This window comes from Somniosus microcephalus, chromosome 34 (assembly GCF_052327205.1).
Source record: "Somniosus microcephalus isolate GS21.2 chromosome 34, FLI_Smic_1.0, whole genome shotgun sequence".
NCBI classification, from domain to species: Eukaryota; Metazoa; Chordata; class Chondrichthyes; order Squaliformes; family Somniosidae; genus Somniosus; species Somniosus microcephalus.
This window is the reverse complement of record NC_141020.1, coordinates 15,233,508-15,255,490: the sequence shown is the minus strand read 5'-3', so window position 1 is coordinate 15,255,490 and position 21,983 is coordinate 15,233,508. Positions and strand designations below refer to the sequence as shown.

Below are 21,983 nucleotides of genomic sequence, written 5' to 3'. Positions count from 1 at the left end.
CTTGGTTTCCCATTATTAATTCCCCAGTCTCATCCTCTAAGGGACCAATGTTTACTTTAGCTACTCTCTTCCTTTTTATATACTTGTAGAAGCTCTTACTGTCTGTTTTTACATTTCTTGCTAGTTTACTTTCATAATCTAGTTTCTCCCTCTATAACTTTTTTTGTCATCCTTTGCTGGTTTCTAAAAATGTCCCAATCGTCTGGCCTACCACTAATCTTCACAACATTGTATGGATTTTCTTTCAACTTGATACCTTCCTTAACTTCCTTGGTTCGCCACGGATGGTTTATCCTTCTCGTAGAGTCTTTCTTTCTCACTGGAATATATCTTTGTCAAGAGTTATAAAATATCTCCTTAAATGTCTGCCACTGCTTATCTACCGTCTAACCATTTAATCTATTTTCCCAGTCCACTTTAGCCAACTATGTCTTCATAGCTTTGTAATTGCCTTTATTTAAGCTTAGGACACTAGTTTCAGACCCAAGTTTCTCGTCCTCAAACTGAATGTGAAATTCTATCATGTTATAGTCACTCATAATCCAGGCTGACACTTCAGTGCATATTCTAGGCGAAGATACATAGATTTTTGGACTCTAGGGGAATCGAGGGATATGGGGATCAGGCGGGAAAGTGGAGTCGAGGTCGACTATCAGCCATGATCTTATTGAATGACGGAGCAGGCCCGCGGGGCTGCATGGCCTACTCCTGCTCGTATTTCTTATGTTCTTCGTGCAGCACTCCCTCAGTACTGCATATCGGAGGTGTCATCTTTCAGATGGGATACCTGTTTGTGTGGTGGTAAAGGTAGATGTAACGGTTTAAAAATCAGCAGCTGGTTCTCCCAATGTCCTGACCAGCATTTCTCTATCAACCACCAGAACTGGAACTGCTCCTTCATCTCATTTACTGTTTGTGGGATCTTGCTTTGCACAAATTGGCTTTTTCGTGTTTGCCTGCAACCAACAGTACACTTCACAAGTGTTCAAATTCTTCTGAGGATGTGATGAGCGTGTTTCAGTGTTTTTAAGGGTACTCTGTCTCCAGCACTTTGAACCATTTCTCTCCCCTCCTCTCCTGAAGGTGTTGACTCTAGGCGTTCAATACCATGAATGCTCACAGCCCTCCCTGCGTGCGAGCCAATGGAGGCTATTCAACCATGGAAATAATCTCAGCCGTTCCCAATCCTGTCGCCATCCGACTTATGCACATTCACGTTGCAACAGGGGTTACCAGCTGGTGAGCAGGAATTAAGCCCAGTGTTGTTGCTGCGAATTATAGGGTCTCTACTGCTGACCTGGCTGAGGCAAGCGAAGCGCCCACAGACTGGGGATCCAGCACCACTCAATCGCAACACATAGGTCATTCTTGTAAATGGCGACACGAGAGAGGGCTGGACCCCTTTCAGTGCCACTGTAATATTCAGCACAATCCAGTACTCCAGCCCGGATGAGTTTTACAACCTGAAAATCCAGGGGTCAGTCTGACTCGTGTGTCGGTGTAAATGCTGCTGTAATGTCGGCACTGAACGGCTCATCATTCGTTCCCGTGGTCAGTTTCTCGGGTCTTGTTTATCCAATAACTTCACTCTCACCACACTCTGCTTTTAACGTCAGTTACTGTAGTAACTGTGTGGTCCTGTATGCAGCATGGTGTGCCTGATAGCGTATTGCTGGTACTGTGTAAGGACGGTGTTCCAGAGTGCGCACTGCTTGTCCTGTGTGTGTGGGACGGTGTACCAGAGTGCGCACTGCTTGTCCTGTGTGTGTGAGACGGTGTTCCAGAGTGCGCACTGCTTGTCCTGTGTGTGTGAGACGGTGTACCAGAGAGCGCACTGCTTGTCCTGTGTGTGTGGGACGGTGTACCAGAGTGTGCACTGCTTGTCCTGTGTGTGGGACAGTGTACCAGAGTGTGCACTGCTTGTCCTGTGTGTGTGGGACGGTGTACCAGAGTGCGCACTCCTTGTCCTGTGTGTGAGACAGTGTACCAGAGTGTGCACTGCTTGTCCTGTGTGTGGGACGGTGTACCAGAGTGTGCACTGCTTGTCCTGTGTGTGTGGGACGGTGTACCAGAGTGCGCACTCCTTGTCCTGTGTGTGTGAGACGGTGTACCAGAGTGCGCACTGCTTGTCCTGTGTGTGAGACGGTGTACCAGAGTGCGCACTGCTTGTCCTGTGTGTGGGACGGTGTACCAGAGTGTGCACTGCTTGTCCTGTGTGTGTGGGACGGTGTACCAGAGTGCGCACTGCTTGTCCTGTGTGTGTGAGACGGTGTACCAGAGAGCGCACTGCTTGTCCTGTGTGTGTGGGACGGTGTACCAGAGTGTGCACTGCTTGTCCTGTGTGTGAGACAGTGTACCAGAGTGTGCACTGCTTGTCCTGTGTGTGTGAGTTCTCAGATATTGACTCCAGCTCTCCTCTGTTACAGTTTCACTCGATGGACACATTACATAAAAATCACTATGACGTGTCAAAGGCAATTTCAGCGCTGGTGCCACAGGGAGGGCCTGTGCTCTGCCGGGATGAGATGGAGGAGTGGTCGGCCTCCGAAGCCAACTTGTTCGAGGAGGCTCTGGAAAAATATGGCAAGGATTTTAGTGACATTCGACAAGATTTTGTGAGTACAGCTAAACGTTGTAAGCAGTAGCTTTCGGGGGAGGGGCACCACAGGGGGTTAACTGGGTCCCTCAAAATCTGCCTGGATCATGTAGCTCTAAATTCACGACTGGTGCACTGGATTAAATACTGGCCTTCCGCTCCTTGATGGGACAGTGTAGAGGGAGCTTTACTCTGTATCTAACCCGTGCTGTACCTGCCCTGGGAGTGTTTGATGGGACAGTGTAGAGGGAGCTTTACTCTGTATCTAACCCATGCTGTATCTGCCCTGGGAGTGTTTGATGTGACAGTGTAGAGGGAGCTTTACTCTGTATCTAACCCGTGCTGTACCTGCCCTGGGAGTGTTTGATGGGACAGTGTAGAGGGAGCTATACTTTGTATCTAACCCGTGCTGTACCTGCACTGGGAGTGTTTGATGGGACAGTGTAGAGGGAGCTTTACTCTGTGTCTAACCCGTGCTGTACCTGCCCTGGGAGTGTTTGATGGGACAGTGTAGAGGGAGCTTTACTCTGTATCTAACCTGTGCTGCACCTGCCCTGGGAGTGTTTGATGGGACAGTGTAGAGGGAGCTTTACTCTGTATCTAACCCGTGCTGTACCTGCCCTGGGAGTGTTTGATGGGACAGTGTAGAGGGAGCTTTACTCTGTATCTAACCCGTGCTGTACCTGCTCTGGGAGTGTTTGATGGGATAGTGTAGAGGGAGCTTTACTCTGTATCTAACCCATGCTGTACCTGCCCTGGGAGTGTTTGATGGGACAGTGTAGAGGGAGCTTTACTCTGTATCTAACCCGTGCTGTACCTGCCCTGGGAGTGTTTGATGGGACAGTGTAGAGGGAGCTTTACTCTGTATCTAACCCCGTGCTGTACCTGCCCTGGGAGTGTTTGATGGGACAGTGTAGAGGGAGCTTTACTCTGTATCTAACCCCGTGCTGTACCTGCCCTGGGAGTGTTTGATGGGACAGTGTAGAGGGAGCTTTACTCTGTATCTAACCCGTGCTGTACCTGCACTGGGAGTGTTTGATGGGACAGTGTAGTGGGAGCTTTACTCTGTATCTAACCCGTGCTGTACCTGCACTGGGAGTGTTTGATGGGACAGTGTAGTGGGAGCTTTACTCTGTATCTAACCTGTGCTGTACCAGCCCTGGGAGTGTTTGATGGGACAGTGTAGTGGGAGCTTTACTCTGTATCTAACCCCGTGCTGTACCTGCCCTGGGAGTGTTTGATGGGACAGTGTAGAGGGAGCTTTACTCTGTATCTAACCCCGTGCTGTACCTGCCCCGGGAGTGTTTGATGGGACAGTGTAGAGGGAGCTTTACTCTGTATCTAACCCGTGCTGTACCTGCCCTGGGAGTGTTTGATGGGACAGTGTAGAGGGAGCTTTACTCTGTATCTAACCCGTGCTGTACTTGCCCTGGGAGTGTTTGATGGGACAGTGTAGAGTGAGCTTTACTCTGTATCTAACCCGTGCTGTACCTGCCCTGGGAGTGTTTGATGGGACAGTGTAGAGGGAGCTTTACTCTGTATCTAACCCGTGCTGTACCTGCCCTGGGAGTGTTTGATGGGACAGTGTAGAGGGAGCTTTACTCTGTATCTAACCTGTGCTGTACCTGCCCTGGGAGTGTTTGATAGGACAGTGTAGAGGGAGCTTTACTCTGTATCTAACCTGTGCTGTACCTGCCCCGGGAGTGTTTGATGGGACAGTGTAGAGGGAGACTGTGCTCTGGTGGCCACATATTAATATACTGAGGGAAGTCCGAGGATCTGCCCATAATCTTTCAAGCATCCTTGGAAATTGATTTTGTGCCACAGGGCCAACGAGCTGCCAATGCCATCGCTCTGTTCAAAAAGGGGGAAGGGATAAACTGCGTTGCTATAACAACTTGCATTTATAGTGCGCCCTTAATGTAGTAAAACGTCTCAATGCACTTCACAGGGGCATTATCAAACAAATTGAACACAGTAGGTAAGCTCCTAGAAGCCTTAATAGGATGAAATTAATGCCCACCGAGAGACCTGGGAACAGTTTGTGTACCGATTTGTGAAAGGCAAACTGCAGGGATGTGACTGCTGGTACCGCCCGGGGGTCAGTGTTGGGGCCGTATAAATCGATCAAAGATCTGCACTTGGGTTTGGGGCAAATATCGAAGTTTGCAGTTGGCACAGAACGTTGTATTGGAAGTTTTTGGATATGCACCACAGCTCGGCATAAATGCCACCTATAATGGTGAAAGATGCAGAATCGAAATAACGTGCACAATAGTCTGATGCCTGCAGCGACACTCTGCTGTATTTACAGTGCACATCGGTGTCCTCTAATGGCAGAAAATCAGCACTGCAAAAGGTATGGGCAGAAGTAGCTGCATTCGGAAAACCATTTCTGAAACGTAATACTGCCTGTGTTCCAAAGTGTTCTTGTTTTATACTGTGTGGTGGGTTCGGGGCTGCGGCAATGTGGAGACACCGGCGTACGTGCGGGAATCGTGCTCGCAGCTCCACTCAGTCGGTAGTGCACTCACCTCTTGAGTCAGAAGTTCTGGGTTAGAGTCCTACTCCAGGACTTGAGCCCATAATCTAGGCGCACACTTCACTGCAGTACTGAGGGAGTGCCGCACTGTCGGAGCTAACGCTTTTCGGATGAGATGTTAAACCGAGACCTCTACTGCCTGTTGAAGTGGGCGTAAAGGACTCTGACGTAATAAAACTCACGACACACTTGGTTTGAGTATAAAGCAAGGCTTTAATCAACTTGTTTCAGAACATGGAGGTCTAGTTGTACTTCACTAGTTCCTTGTCTTACAAAATGTCCCTGGCAAGCTGGGGCCGACACCTGAGTATTTATACTCCTTGGACGGCGCCACCAGCTGGCCGTCCAGTGCTATTTCTTGAGTAGTTTCTTGATGAATGCTGAGATTTATAACAGACCCCATGGCATTTTTTGAAGATGAGCAGGGAGTTCTCCCAGTGTCTTGGTCAACAGTCGCTTCACCAACACTGCCATTCATCATCTTGCTGTTTGTGGACTTTACTGTGCACCAATTGGCTGCCATGCTTGTCGACATAAAAGTACTTCATTGGCTGTGAAGCCCTTTGGGACGTCCTGAGGATGTGGAAGGCGCTATAGAAATGCAAGTCTCTGTCTTTATAAAAGTTGCTCAAAAGTCAAGAACGTAACTTCAAAGCTCCTGCTTAGGCCTGATTTTCTGAGCGGCACTTGTTTGGATACTAAAATCGGCTGTGTGGTTGATACTGAAGAAGGAAGCTGCAGACTGCAGGAAGATATCAATAAATTGGTCAGGTGGGCAGAACAGTGGCTAATGGCATTCAATCCGGAGAAGTGTGAGGTAATGCATTTGGGGAGGGCTAACAAGGCAAGGGAAAACACATTACAGGAAACTTTCTGCTATCCGGCACCGACGGGACCGAGCTGGTGCCGGTCGATCAACACTGCCGGAGAAACGAGCGCTAATGTTAAAACATACAGAGCTCAGAGCTCCGTGTGAAGCAACAAACCCTGTTGCTTAGCAACAGCTTCAAAACAGTCGGCGCAGCTTGCAAGCGTCTAGCTGAAGCTGTTGCTTAGCTACAGAGATGCTTGCAGAGCCAGGACTGGAGAAAAGAAGCAACGAAAAGAAAAAAAATGATCTGAACCGACTCCTGAATTTTGCCGGTAGCTAGAACTTTCCGGACATTTAACCTCCGGATAAACGAAAGTTTCCTGTAAATGGTAGGACACTGAGTAGTGTAGAGGAACAAAGGGACCTTGGAGTGCATGTCCACAGATCCCTGAAGGTAGCAGGCCAGGTAGATAAGGTGGTTAACAAGGCATACGGAATGCTTGCCTTTATTAGCTGTGGCATAGAATACAAGAGCAGGGGGTTATGCTTCAACTGTATAAAACACTAGTTAGGCCTCAGCTAGAGTACTGCGTGTAGTTCTGGTCACCACATTACAGGAAAGATGTGATTGCACTAGAGAGGGTACAGAGGAGATTTACAAGGATGTTGCTGGGAGTAGAATCTTAGCTATGAGGAAAGACTGGATAGGTTGGGTCGGCTTTCCTTGGAACAGAGGAGGCTGAGGGGAGACCTTATTGAGGTGTATAGAATTATGAGGGGCATAGATAAAGTGGATAAAAAGGACCTATTTCCCTTAGCAGAGGGGTCAAAAACCAGGGGGCACAGATGTAAAGTAATTGGTGGAAGGTTTAGAGGGGATTTGAGGGGAAATTTCTTCACCCAGAGGGTTGTGGGGGTCTGGAATTCACTGCCTGAAAGGGTGGTAGAGGCAGGAACCTTAACCACATTTAAAAAGTACTTGGATGTGCACTTGGGATGCTGTAACCTGCAGGGCTACGGACCAAGAGCTGGGAAGTGGGATTAGGCTGGATGGCTCTTTGCTGGTGGGCGCGGACACGATGGGCCAAAATGGCCTCCTTCCGTGCTGTAACTTTCTATGAGGGTTTGGTCATGACTTCGCTCTTATGGCCAAAGACCATACCTGTCGCTGGGGAAGGTCTGTACAGACAGCAGTGTGATCTTCTGCTCTGCAGGCAGCTTCAGCTCTCTCCTGTGCAGGCTGAACAAAATACTGACCGTGACAGAGAGTCACAGCCACTGCTGTGTCTTCAGAGGCAAGGTGCAGAAGTACCTGGCGAGATGGTTCTCTGCCTCCAGGGCCATTTATACAGCCTGCGCTTATCTTTGGTGCTCTTACTGTGCCATGTAGTGTGGGAATCTTTGTGTGGGTGGTGGGAGGATGTTGGTGTTGGATGCATGGGATTGTGTTGTATTCTGGACTAACTGCCTTCCCATTGCCTGTTGCAGCTTCCATGGAAATCGCTAACCAGTATAATCGAATACTATTACATGTGGAAAACAACCGACAGATACGTACAGCAGGTAGAGAGTTCTGCGTCTGTTTAGCTTTGTGATGTTGGAACATTGACGGTAAAGTAACTGGCAGTGTGTGGCTGCTTCAGTGTTGTCGCTGGGCCTTCTTGTCATATTGGTACCAAAACTTGTAAACAAACCAATACACAGCAATGTTGTATGATTCGATTCTGGTGCGATGGTCTTCATAGAATGATACTGCACAGAAGGAGGCCATTCAGCCTCTTTGCAAAAGCTCTCCAGTTAGTCCCGCTTGCCTGCTCTTTCCCCATAGCCCTGCAATTTTTTTCCCCTTCAAGTATTTATCCAATTCCCTTTTGAAAATTACTATTGAATCTGCTTCCACCGCTCTTTCAGGCAGTGCGTTCCAGATCATAACTCGGTGCGTAAAGAAATTTCTCCTCATCTCTCCTTCTGGTTGTTTTGCCAATTATCTTAAAACTGTGTCCTCACGTTACTGACCCTCTTGCCAGCGGAAACAGTTTCTCCTGATCATCTGCATAATTTTGAACGCCTCTATTAAATCTTCCCTTAAACTCTCTGCTCCTGGGAACAGTTCCAGCTTTTCTAGTCTCGCCACATTAATTCATCAACTCATATTGCTACGACTACCAATGACAGCCCTCTCCCTCTAGAGCCTTACCCTGCTGTTATACAGGTCACTCTGACAGTCCCCTTCCCCCAGAGCCTTACCCTGCTGTTATACAGGTCACTCTGACAATCCTCTCCCTCCAGATCCTTACCCTGCTGTTATACAGGTCACTCTGACAGTCCCCTCCCTCTAGAGCCTTACCCTGCTGTTATACAGGTCACTCTGACAATCCTCTCCCTCCAGATCCTTACCCTGCTGTTATACAGGTCACTCTGACAGTCCCCTCCCTCTAGAGCCTTACCCTGCTGTTATACAGGTCACTCTGACAGTCCTCTCCCTCCAGAGCCTTACCCTGCTGTTATACAGGTCACTCTGTCAGCCCTCTCCCTCCAGAGCCTTACCCTGCTGTTATACAGGTCACTCTGACAGTCCCCTCCCTCTAGAGCCTTACCCTGCTGTTACACAGGTCACTCTGACAGCCCCCTTCCCCCAGAGCCTTACCCTGCTGTTATACAGGTCACTCTGACAGTCCCCTTCCTCTAGAGCCTTACGCTGCTGTTATACAGGTCACTCTGACAGTCCCCTTCCTCCAGATCCTTACCCTGCTGTTATACAGGTCACTCTGACAGTCCCCTCCCTCTAGAGCCTTACCCTGCTGTTATACAGGTCACTCTGACAGTCCCCTCCCTCTAGAGCCTTACCCTGCTGTTATACAGGTCACTCTGACAGTCCCCTCCCTCTAGAGCCTTACCCTGCTGTTATACAGGTCACTCTGACAGTCCCCTTCCTCTAGAGCCTTACCCTGCTGTTATACAGGCCACTCTGACAGTCCCCTCCCTCTAGAGCCTTACACTGCTGTTATACAGGTCACTCTGTCAGCCCTCTCCCTCCAGAGCCTTACGCTGCTGTTACACAGGTCACTCTGACAGTCCCCTCCCTCTAGAGCCTTACACTGCTGTTATACAGGTCACTCTGACAGTCCCCTTCCCCCAGAGCCTTACCCTGCTGTTATACAGGTCACTCTGACAATCCTCTCCCTCCAGATCCTTACCCTGCTGTTATACAGGTCACTCTGACAGTCCCCTCCCTCTAGAGCCTTACCCTGCTGTTATACAGGTCACTCTGACAGTCCCCTTCCTCTAGAGCCTTACCCTGCTGTTATACAGGTCACTCTGTCAGCCCTCTCCCTCCAGAGCCTTACGCTGCTGTTACACAGGTCACTCTGACAGTCCCCTCCCTCTAGAGCCTTACACTGCTGTTATACAGGTCACTCTGACAGTCCCCTTCCCCCAGAGCCTTACCCTGCTGTTATACAGGTCACTCTGACAATCCTCTCCCTCCAGATCCTTACCCTGCTGTTATACAGGTCACTCTGACAGTCCCCTCCCTCTAGAGCCTTACCCTGCTGTTATACAGGTCACTCTGACAGTCCTCTCCCTCCAGATCCTTACCCTGTTTTTACACAGGTCACTCTGCAGATGCAACACAAGTTTGGAAAGACAGAATCTGGAATTGTACTGCTTTGTGCTTTTCACAGTTCCAAGCACACACATTTTGCACGCACTGATGTTCTTTTGCGAGGTTCTAGTGATGACCATGTCCATCCTGAGTTTGGTATGTGTGGTAGTATTGGGACTGCATCATGAGTGCGAGGTGGCCCACTCCTTTCACTCGAGGGAGGGATCCCGCTGTCGCTGCCGTTACACCGATATGAACACTTTCGGCCTTCGGTCAAAGCCTGCGTTTATGAGCCTCTGCAACCAGTGTAAGGGTGCACTTGTGCTGTGTGTGGATTCTCAGTCCATTCATTTCGCTGGTATCTCTTCTGAAAAGGAAGCTGCTTATTTTTTTTATTGCAATGTTCCCTCTCTCTCTCTTCCCTCCCCTAAGGGTCTGACTCTTACTGGGTACAGTGGCACGGGTGCTAATGGCCTCCAGTACCTGAGCCCAGTGGACATTCTTTGTGGGAGCCCAGACATTGACTGTCAGAAGGGAGCTCAACACTGAAGTCATCACACCTGAGTCTAATCCAGTCCTCAATCACCCTCCACAGGTTGGGCTTCGAGCAAGTAGTGATCAGGGTCTGGGTTCAGGGTTCAGTCGTGATCAGGGACTGGGAGTGGGACTGGTAATGATCAGGGACTGGGAGTGATCTGGGAGTGGGACTGGTAGTGATCAGGGACTGATAGTGATCAGGGATTGGGTTTGGGGTTCAGTAGTGATCAGGGGGTGGGTTCAGTAGTGATCAGGGAGTGGGTTCGGGGTTCAGTAGTGATCGGGAGTGAGTTCAGGGTTCGGTAGTGACCAGGGAGTGGGTTTGGGGTTCAGTAGTGATCGTGGAGTGGGTTTGGGGTTCAGTAGTGATCGTGGAGTGGGTTTGGGGTTCAGTAGTGATCGTGGAGTGGGTTTGGGGTTCAGTAGTGATCAGGGAGTGGGTTTGCGGTTCAGTAGTGATCATGGAGTGGGTTTGGGGTTCAGTAGTGATCAGGGAGTGGGTTTGCGGTTCAGTAGTGATCAGGGAGTGGGTTCAGTAGTGATCAGGGAGTGGGTTCAGTAGTGATCATGGAGTGGGTTTGGGGTTCAGTAGTGATCGGGGAGTAGGTTTTGGGTTCAGTAGTGATCAGGGAGTGGGTTTGGGGTTCAGTAGTGATCAGGGAGTGTGTTTAGGGTTCAGTAGTGATCAGGGAGTGGGTTTGGGGTTCAATAGTGATCAGGGAGTGGGTTTGGGGTTCAGTAGTGATCAGGGAGTTTTTTTTTTATTCGTTTATGGGACCTGGGCATCGCTGGCAAGGCCAGCATTTATTGACCATGCCCTCGTTGCCCTTGAGAAGGTGAGCTGCCTTCTTGAACCGCTGCAGTCCATGTGGTGAAGGCACTCCCACAGTGCTGTTGGGTAGGGAGTTCCAGGATTTTGACCCAGCGACGATGAAGGATCTGCGATATACTTTTAAGTCAAGATGGTGTGTGACTTGGAGGGGAACTTGGAGGTGGTGGTGTTCCCATGCGCCTGCTGCCCTTGTCCTTCTAGGTGGTAGAGGCCACGGGTTTGGGAGGTGCTGCCGAAGAAGCCTTGGCGAGTTGCTGCAGTGCATCTTGTAGATGGTACACACTCCAGCCACGGTACGCCGGTGGTGGAGGAAGTGAATGTTTAAGGTGGTGGATGGGGTGCCAATCAAGCGGGCTGCTCCTGGATGGTGTCGAGCTTCTTGTGTTGTTGGAGCTGCACTCATCCAGGCAAGTGGAGAGTATTCCATCACACTCCTTACTTGTGCCTTGCAGATGGTGGAAAGACTTTGGGGAGTCAGGAGGTGAGACACTCACCGCAGAATACCCAGCCTCTGACCTGCTCTTGTTGCCACAGTATTTATGTGGCTGGTCCAGTTAAGTTTCTGGTCAATGGTGACCCCCCAAGATGTTGATGGTGGGGGATTCGGCGATGGTAATGCCATTGAATGTCAAGGGGCGGTGTTTGGACTCTCGCTTGTTGGAGATGGTCATTGCCTGGCACTTCTGTGGCACAAATGTTACCTGCCACTTATCAGCCCAAGCTTGAATGTCGTCCAGGTCTTGTTGCATGCGGGCATGGACTGCTTCATTATCTGAGCAGTTGTGAATGGCACTGAACACTGTGCAGTCATCAGCGAACATCCCCATTTCTGACCTTATGTTGGAGGGAAGGTCATTGATGAAGCAGCTAAAGATGGTTTGGCCTAGGACACTGCCCTGAGGAACTCCTGCAGCGATATCCTGGGGCTGTGATGATTGATCTTCAATCACCACAACCATCTTCCTTTGTGCTAGGTATGACTCCAGCCACTGGAGAGTTTCCCCCCCCCGATTCCCATTGACTTCAGTTTTACTAGAGCTCCTTGATGCCACACTCGGTCAAATGCTGCTTTGATGTCAAGGGAAGTCCCTCTCACCTCACCTCTGGAATTCAGCTCCTTTGTCCATGATTGTAATGAGGTCGGGAGCCGAGTGGTCCTGGTGGAACCCAAACTGGGCATCAGTGAGCAGGTTATTGGTGAGTAAGTGCCGCTTGATAGCACTATCGATGACACCTTCCATCACTTTGCTGATGATTGAGAGTAGACTGATGGGGCGGTAATTGGCCGGGTCGGATTTGTCCTGCTTTTTGCAGACAGGACATACCTGGGCAGTTTTCCACATTGTCGGATAGATGCCAGTGTTGTAGCTGTACTGGAACAACTTGGCTAGTTCTAGAGCACGAGTCTTCAGCACGATAGCTGGGATGTTGTCGGGGCCCATAGCCTTTGCTGTATCCAGTGCATTCAGCCGTTTCTTGATAGCACGTGGAGTGAATCGAATTGGCTGAAGACTGGTTTCTGTGATGGTGGGGACCTCAGGAGGAGGCCGATATGGATCATCCACTCGGCACTTCTGGATGAAGATAGTTGCAAACGCTTCAGCCTTGTCTTTTGCACTCACGTGCTGGGCTCCACCATCATTGAGGGTGGGGATATTCACGGTGCCTCCTCCTCCTGTTAGTTGTTGAATGGTCCACCCAGAGTACATTCTGTGCCCTTGCTACTCTCAGTGCTTCTTCCACGTGGTGTTCAACATGGAGGAGTACTGATTCATCAGCTGAGGGAGGGCGGTAGGTGGTAATCAGCAGGAGGTTTCCTTGCCCATGCTTGACCTGAAGCCATGAGACTTCATGGGGTCCGGCGTCAATGTTACGGACTCCCAGGGTCACTCCTTCCCCACTGTATACCACTGTGCCGCCACCCCTGGTGGGTGTGTCCTGCCAGTGAGACAGGACATACCCAGGGATGGAGATGGAGGAGTTTGGGACATTCGCTGAAAGGTATGATTCTGTGAGTATGACTATGTCAGGCTGTTGCTTGACTAGTCTGTGGGACAGCTCTCCCAATTTTGGCTCAAGTCCCCAGAGGACTTTGCAGGGTTGACTGGGCTGGGTGTGCGGCCGCCGTGTCCAGTGCCGAGGTCGATGCCGGGTGGTCCGTCCGGGTTCATTCTTATTGTGTTTCGTAGCGGTTAGATACAACTGAGTGACTTGCTAGGACATTTCAGAGGGCAGTGAAGAGTCAACCACATTGCTGTGGGTCTGGAGTCTCAAATAGGCCAGAGCGGGTAAGGACAGCAGATTTCCTTCCCTAAAGGACATCAGTGAACCAGATGGGTTTTTACGACAATCCGATAGTTTCATGGTTACCATTACGTTTGGAGTTTAGTAGTGACAAGGGAGTGGGTATGGGGTTCAGTAGTGATCACGGAGTGGGTTTGGGGTTCAGTAGTGATCAGGTAGTGGGTTCAGTAGTGATCAGGGAGTGGGTTCAGTAGTGATCAGGGAGTGGATTTGGGGCTCAGTCGTGATCAGGGAGTGGGTTTTGGGGTTCAGTAGTGATCAGGTAGTGGGTTCAGTAGTGATCAGGGAGTGGGTTCAGTAGTGATCAGGGAGTGGATTTGGGGCTCAGTAGTGATCAGGGAGTGGGTTTGGGGCTCAGTAGTGATCAGGGAGTGGGTTTGGGGCCCAGTAGTGATCAGGGAGTGGGGTTGGGGTTCAGTTGCGATCAGTGAATGGGTTTGGGGTTCAGTAGTGATCAGGGAGTGGGGTTCAGTAATGATCAGGGAGTGGGTTTGAGGTTCAGTAGTGATCTGGGGCTGGGATTCAGTAGTGATCAGGGAGGCGGTTAGGGGTTCAGTAGTGATCTGGGAGTGGGTTTGGGGTTCAGTAATGATTAGGGAGTGGGTTTGGGGTTCAGTAGTGATCAGGAAGTGGGTTTGGGTTCAGTAGTGATCAGAGAGTGGGTTCGGGGGTCAGTAGTGATCAGGGAGTGGGTTCGGGATTCAGTAGTGATCAGGGAGTGGATTCGGGGTTCAGTAGTGATCAGGGTGTGTGTTCGGGGGTCAGTAGTGATCAGGGAGTGAGTTTGGGGTTGAGTAGTGATCAGGGAGTGGGTGTGGGGTTCAGTAGTGATCAGGGAGTGGTTTTGGGGTTCAGTGATCAGGGAATGGATTTGGGGTTCAGTAGTGATCAGGGAGTGGGTTTAGGGTTCAGTAGTGATCAGGGAATGGGTTTGGGGTTCAGTAGTGATCAGTGAGTGGGTTTTGGGGTTCAGTAGTGATCGGGGAGTGGGTTTGGGGTTCAGTAGTGATTGGAGTGGGTTTGAGGTTCAGTAGTGATCAGGGAGTGTGTTTAGGGTTCAGTAGTGATCAGGGAGTGGGTTTGGGGTTCAGTAGTGGTCATGGAGTGGGTTTCGGGTTCAGTAGTGATCGGGGAGTGGGTTCGGAATTCAGTAGTGATCAGGAAGTGTGTTCGGGGTTCAGTAGTGATCAGGGAGTGGGTTCGGATTTCAGTAGTGATCAGGGAGTGTGTTTGGGGTTCAGTAGTGATCAGGAAGTGGTTTAGAGGTTCAGTAGTGATCAGGGAGTGGGTTTGAGGTTCAGTAGTGGTCAGGAAGTGGGTTTGGGGTTCAGTAGTGATCAGGGAGTGGGTTTGGGGTTCAGTAGTGATCCGGGACTGGGTTTGGGATTCATTGGTGATCAGGGAGTGGGTTTGGGTTCAGTAGTGATCAGGGAGTGGGTTTGGGGTTCAGCAGTGATCAGGGAGTGGGTTTGGGGTTCAGTAGTGATCCGGGAGTGGATTTGGGGTTCAGTAGTGAGCAGCGAGTGGGTTCAGTAGTGATCAGGGAGTGGTTTTGGGATTCATTGGTGATCAGGGAGTGGGTTTGGGGTTCAGTAGTGATCAGGGAGTGGGTTTGGGGTTCAGTAGTGATCCGGGAGTGGGTTTGGGATTCATTAGTGATCATGGAGTGGGTTTGGCTTCAGTTGTGATCAGGGAGTGGGTTTGGGGTTCAGTAGTGATCAGGGAGTGGGTCCGGGGTTCAGTAGTGATCGTGGAGTGGGTTTGGGGTTCAGTAGTGATCAGGGAGTGGGTTTGGGGTTCAGTAGTGATCAGGGAGTGGGTTTGCGGTTCAGTAGTGATCAGGGAGTGGGTTTGGGGTTCAGTAGTGATCAGGGAGTGAGTTTGGGGTTCAGTAGTGATCAGGGAGTGTGTTTAGTGTTCAGTAGTGATCAGGGAGTTTGTTTAGGGTTCAGTAGTGATCAGGGAGTGGGTTTGGGGTTCAATAGTGATCAGGGAGTGGGTTTGGGATTCAGTAGTGACCAGGGAGTGGGTTTGGGGTTCAGTAGTGATCAGGGAGTGGGTTTGGGGTTCAATAGTGATCAGGGAGTGGGTTTGGGGTTCAGTAGTGATCAGGGAGTTTTTTTTCCATTTGTTTATGGTACCTGGGCATCGCTGGCAAGGCCAGCATTTATTGCCCATTCCCTAGTTGCCCTTGAGAAGGTGAGCTGCCTTCTTGAACCGCTGCAGTCCGTGTGGTGAAGGCACTCCCACAGTGCTGTTGGGTAGGGAGTTCCAGGATTTTGACCCAGCGACGATGAAGGATCTGCAATATACTTTTAAGTCAAGATGGTGTGTGACTTGGAGGGGAACTTGGAGGTGGTGGTGTTCCCATGCGCCTGCTGCCCTTGCCCTTCTAGGTGGAAGAGGTCACGGGTTTGGGAGGTGCTGCCGAAGAAGCCTTGGCGAGTTGCTGCAGTGCATCTTGTAGATGGTACACACTGCAGCCACGGTACGCCGGTGGTGGAGGAAGTGAATGTTTAAGGTGGTGGATGGGGTGCCAATCAAGCGGGCTGCTCCTGGATGGTGTCGAGTTTCTTGTGTTGTTGGAGCTGCACTCATCCAGGCAAGTGGAGAGTATTCCATCACACTCCTGACTTGTGCCTTGTAGATGGTGGAAAGACTTTGGGGAGTCAGGAGGTGAGACACTCACCGCAGAATACCCAGCCTCTGACCTGCTCTTGTTGCCACAGTATTTATGTGACTGGTCCAGTTAAGTTTCTGGTCAATGGTGACCCCCCAAGATGTTGATGGTGGGGGATTCAGCGATGGTAGTGCCATTGAATGTCGAGGGGCGGTGTTTGGACTCTCGCTTGTTGGAGATGGTCATTGCCTGGCACTTCTGTGGCACGAATGTTACCTGCCACCTATCAGCCCAAGCTTGAATGTCGTCCAGGTTGTTGCATGCGGGCATGGACTGCTTCATTATCTGAGGAGTTGTGAATGGCACTGAACACTGTGCAGTCATCAGCGAACTTCCCCATTTCTGACCTTATGTTGGAGGGAAGGTCATTGATGAAGCAGCTAAAGATGGTTTGGCCTAGGACACTGCCCTGAGGAACTCCTGCAGCGATATCCTGGGGCTGTGATGATTGATCTTCAATCACCACAACCAACTTCCTTTGTGCTAGGTATGACTCCAGCCAGTGGAGAGTTTCCCCCCCCCTCCCGATTCCCATTGACTTCAGTTTTATTAGGGCTCCTTGATGCCAGACTCGGTCAAATGCTGCCTTGATGTCAAGGGCAGTCACTCTCACCTCACCTCTGGAACTCAGCTCCTTTGTCCATGATTGGACCAAGGCTGTAATGAGGTCGGGAGCCGAGTGGTCCTGGCGGAACCCAAACTGGGCATCAGTGAGCAGGTTATTGGTGAGTACGTGCCACTTGATAGCACTATTGATGACACCTTCCATCACTTTGCTGATGATTGAGAGTAGACTGATGGGGCGGTAATTGGCCGGGTCGGATTTGTCCTGCTTTTTGCAGACAGGACATACCTGGGCAGTTTTCCACATTGTCGGATAGATGCCAGTGTTGTAGCTGTACTGGAACAACTTGGCTAGTTCTAGAGCACAAGTCTTCAGCACGATAGCCGGGATGTTGTCGGGGCCCATAGCCTTTGCTGTATCCAGTGCATTCAGCCGTTTCTTGATAGCATGTGGAGTGAATTGAATTGGCTGAAGACTGGTTTCTGTGATGGTGGGGACCTCGGGAGGAGGCCGATATGGATCATCCACTCGGCACTTATGGCTGAAGATGGTTGCAAATGCTTCAGCCTTGTCTTTTGCACTCACGTGCTGGGCTCCACCATCATTGAGGATGGGGATATTCACGGTGCCTCCTCCTCCTGTTAGTTGTTGAATGGTCCACCCAGAGTACATTCTGTGCCCTTGCTACTCTCAGTGCTTCTTCCACGTGGTGTTCAACATGGAGGAGTACTGATTCATCAGCTGAGGGAGGGCGGTAGGTGGTAATCAGCAGGAGGTTTCCTTGCCCATGCTTGACCTGAAGCCATGAGACTTCATGGGGTCCGGCGTCAATGTTGCGGACTCCCAGGGTCACTCCTTCCCCACTGTATACCACTGTGCCGCCACCCCTGGTGGGTGTGTCCTGCCAGTGAGACAGGACATACCCAGGGATGGAGATGGAGGAGTTTGGGACATTCGCTGAAAGGTATGATTCTGTGAGTATGACTATGTCAGGCTGTTGCTTGACTAGTCTGTGGGACAGCTCTCCCAATTTTGGCTCAAGTCCCCAGAGGACTTTGCAGGGTTGACTGGGCTGGGTGTGCGGCCGCCGTGTCCAGTGCCGAGGTCGATGCCGGGTGGTCCGTCCGGGTTCATTCTTATTGTGTTTCGTAGCGGTTAGATACAACTGAGTGACTTGCTAGGACATTTCAGAGGGCAGTGAAGAGTCAACCACATTGCTGTGGGTCTGGAGTCTCAAATAGGCCAGACCGGGTAAGGACAGCAGATTTCCTTCCCTAAAGGACATTCGTGAACCAGATGGGTTTTTACGACAATCCGATAGTTTCATGGTTACCATTACGTTTGGAGTTCAGTAGTGATCAGGGAGTGGGTTTGGGGTTCAGTAGTGATCAGGGAGTGTGTTTGGGGTTCAGTAGTGATCAGGGAGTGGGTATGGGGTTCAGTAGTGATCAGGGAGTGGGTTCAGTAATGATCAAGGAGTGGGTTTGGGATTCAGTAGTGATCAGGGAGTGGGTTTGGAGTTCAGTAGTGATCAGGGAGTGGGTTCAGTAGTGATCATGGAGTGGGTTTGGGGTTCAGTCATGATCAGGGAGTGTGTTTGGGGTTCAGTAGTGAACAGGGAGTGGATTTGGGGTTCAGTAGTGATCAGTGAGTGGGTTTGGGGCTCAGTAGTGATCAGGGAGTGGGTTTGGGGTCCAGTAGTGATCAGGGAGTGAGTTTGGGGTTGAGTAGTGATCATGGAGCGGGTTTGGGGTTCAGTAGTGATCAGCGAGTGGGTTTGGGGTTCAGTAGTGATCAGGGAGTGGGTTTGGGGTTCAGTAGTGACCATGGAGTGGGTTTGGGGTTCAGTAGTGACCATGGAGTGGGTTTCGGGTTCATTAGTGATCGGGGAGTGGGTTCGGGGTTCAGTAGTGATCGGGGAGTGGGTTCGGATTTCAGTAGTGATCAGGGAGTGTGTTCGGGGTTCAGTAGTGATCAGGAAGTGGGTTTGAGGTTCAGTAGTGATCAGGGAGTGGGTTTGAGGTTCAGTAGTGATCAGGGAGTGGGTTTGGGGTTCAGTAGTGATCCGGGAGTGGGTTTGGGGTTCAATAGTGATCCGGGGGTGGGTTTGGGGTTCAGTCGTGATCAGCGAGGGGGTTCAGTAGTGATCAGGGAGTGGGTTCAGTAGTGATCAGGGAGTGGTTTTGGGATTCATTGGTGATCAGGGAGTGGGTTTGGGGTTCAGTAGTGATCAGCGAGTGGGCTCACTAGTGATCAGGGAGTGGGTTTGGGATTCATTGGTGATCAGGGAGTGGGTTTGGGGTTCAGTAGTGATCAGCGAGTGGGCTCACTAGTGATCAGCGAGTGGGTTTGGGATTCATTGGTGATCCGGGAGTGGGTTTGGGGTTCAGTAGTGATCAGGGAGTGGGTTTGAGGTTCGGTAGTGATCAGGGAGTGGGTTTGGGGTTCAGTAGTGATCAGGGAGTGGGTTTGGGGTTCAGTAGTGATCAGCGAGTGGGCTCACTAGTGATCAGGGAGTGGGTTTGGGATTCATTGGTGATCCGGGAGTGGGTTTGGGGTTCAGTAGTGATCAGGGAGTGGGTTTGGGGTTCAGTAGTGATCAGGGAGTGGGTTTTCAGCCTGCTGTCCTGCCTGTTAAGTCGCTCCCTCCCTAACATAGCAGGATTTATAGTCCCTGATTTTATTTACCATCCTCTTCTGAAAAGCCACGAGGAAAAAGAATCACCGATTCCGAGCTTTCTCTCACTCTGCTGTTAGATACCCGCTGTGATTAGTTAATGCGATTTTTGCAAAACTATTCAGAGTTTCTACCTGTGTTTTCTCGAGCAGCTTTTTGCAATGGGAATTCCTGAGATAACGCCAGCCCCAGCCTTGGTCCCACTGCCTGATGGGACGATGTTCACATTCAGCTCATTGTATTGCTTCCCTCTGCTCCGTCTGATGGAGACGATGAGGGCGCTGAGGCAGATGGAGGTGCCGCTTTGTGATGGAGTGTGACTTGCTACAGGAGAGGCCAGTAAACACTTTCACTATAATTAAAAATCAGCACCTCATCAACGCAAATCATAGTGAGCAGATCAGTGAAGGAACGGCAGCTGTCCAAATGGTGACTGTGCATGTCCTATTTAAACAGTGCCAGATTCCCCCCTACCCTTCCCAGGAACCGAGAGCCAGGCTGAACTGCAGCAGGGGACGACGGCCACACATTCCCAGTGCATTGTATTCTCACAGTGGGAATTCCAGTTGCTTGGGTGTAATGGTTAATTCTGTTGGGGACGCTGCTCGGTGCACCATGATCCCTAAGGCAGAACATTGATGTACAGGAAACTTTCTGGTATCCGGCACCGACGGGACCAAGCTGGTGCCGTTAGATCAAAACTGCCGTATAATCCAGCCCAAATAAAACATACAGAGCTTTTCAGCTCCGTGTGAATCAACAAACCCTGTTGCTTAGCAACAGCTTCAAAACAGTCGGCTGCAGCTGCAAGCATCTGTAGCTGAAGCTGTTGCTATAGCTACAGACCTTGCAGAGCCTGACTGGGGGGGAAAAAAAAGCAACGAGAAGTAAAAAAAAAACTTAAAGAAAACGGCTCCTGAATTTTGCCGGTAGATAGAGCTTTCCGGACTTTTAACCTCCGGTTAAACGAAAGTTTCCTGTACCAGTATTTGTATACGGGTGGGGAGTCTGTGGATGTGGTGGTGCTCTGATACAGATGTGCCATCGGTGTAGTGGTGTTCTCAGATGGACGTAAAAGATCCCATGACACTATTTCGAAGAGGAGTAGGGGAGTTATCCCCGGCGCCCTGCCCAATATTTATCCCTCAATTAACATCACAAAACAGATTATCTGGTCATTATCACATTGCTGTTTGTGGGAGCTTGCTGTGCGCAACTTGACTGCCACGTTTCCGACATTACAACAGTGTCTACACTTCAAAAGTACTTCATTGGCTGTAAAGCGCTTTTGCGGTCCTGTGGTCATGAAAGGCGCTATAGAAATGCAATACCTCTCAACAAAAATACATTCCATTAAGAAACAAAAACTCCACAGGAAAAGTGATCCAACCATGGCTAACTAAAGAAGTTAAGGGTAGCATTAGATTGAAAGAAGAAGCTTATAATGTAGCAAAGAATAATAATGGCCCAGAAATTCGGGTCGGGGGCTTCCCGCGGGTGCAAGCCCCCGACCTGCACTTACCTAGCGCGCCGGCCGTTGAGCTGTGGGCCCGCGTGGGATTCTGATCCTTGGCCTCCTCCAACTGCCGGCGCGCAGTGCTTGCGTATCCCAGGGGCGCAGTTAGTTCAAAGCGTTCCCTGGGATCATGTGGGCCACGGAGAGCCAATGGTAGCAGGGAATGCCCATTCATAAAATTGACAGGAAGAGCTGTCAAAACTATAAATACTATAAGCGTCAAAACATCACTAAAACTTCAAATAAATTTATTTTTAAATCGCATTTTTAAAATAACTATAAATGACATAAAATAACTTTTAAACAATTTAAATTTTTGAAAAAATTAATTACATTTTCTAACGGGGCTAAAAATAAACTTACCTTTCTTTAAAGGATTTAAAAATAATAAACCTGTGGAAAAAATGTTTTAATTTTAATTAATTCACCACTTACCTTGTTAAAAGCAGGCCTTGCGCCCTAGAAATAGTAGATGCATTGCTGATCATCTTCCAACATTCAATGGAATCTGGAACAGTACCCATGGATTGGAGGGTAGCTAATGTTACCCCACTATTCAAAAAAGGTAGTAGAGAGAAAATGGGGAATTATAGACCGGTAAGCCTGACATCGGTAGTGGGGAAAATGCTAGAGTCCATTATAAAAGATGTAATAGCAGATCACTTGGAAAACAGTGACAGTATCAGACAAAGTCAACATGGATTTACAAAAGGTAAATCGTGCTTGACTAATCTACTGGAATTTTTTGAGGATGTAACTGGTAAAATAGATAAGGGAGAACCAGTGGATGTGGTGTATTTGGACTTTCAGAAGGCTTTCGATAAGGTCCCACATAAGAGATTAGCATGTAAAGTTAAGGCACATGGGATTGGGGGCAAGGTATTGACTTGGATAGAGAACTGGTTGGCAGATAGAAAGCAAAGAGTTGGAATAAACGGGTCTTTTTCCGAGTGGCAGGCAGTGACTAGTGGGGTGCCGCAGGGGTCGGTCCTTGGACCCCAGCTATTCACAATATATATTAATGATCTAGACAAGGGAACTAGATGTAATATCTCCAAATTTGCAGATGACACAAAGCTGGGTGGACGTGTGTGCTGTGAGGAGGATGCAGAGAAACTACAGGATGATTTGGACAGGTTGGGTGATTGGGCAGAAGCATGGCAGATGCAATATAATGTGGATAAATGTGAGGTTATCCACTTTGGTGTCAAAAACAGGAAGGCAGATTATTATCTGAATGGCAATAGATTGGGAGAAGGGGAAGTGCAACGAGTCCTTGTGCACCAGTCGCTGAAGGTAAGCATGCAGGTGTAGCAGGC

General features: G+C 49.8%; 1 protein-coding gene across 9 annotated transcripts in view; it reads left to right on the top strand.

Moving 5' to 3' along the window:
• Nucleotides 1-21,983, top strand: part of LOC147096799 (metastasis-associated protein MTA1-like) — a 171,738-nt gene that overhangs the window by 101,923 nt on the left and 47,832 nt on the right. For 8 of the 9 annotated variants that reach the window (XM_085973429.1, XM_085973430.1, XM_085973428.1 and 5 more), the window contains 3 exons: nucleotides 1,084-1,239; nucleotides 2,427-2,615; nucleotides 7,438-7,512. In XM_085973429.1, coding sequence (XP_085829555.1) covers nucleotides 1,084-1,239; nucleotides 2,427-2,615; nucleotides 7,438-7,512 — 420 coding nt within the window. The remainder of the gene's footprint in view (nucleotides 1-1,083; nucleotides 1,240-2,426; nucleotides 2,616-7,437; nucleotides 7,513-21,983) is intronic. The other variant, XM_085973431.1, reaches the window with a different exon arrangement.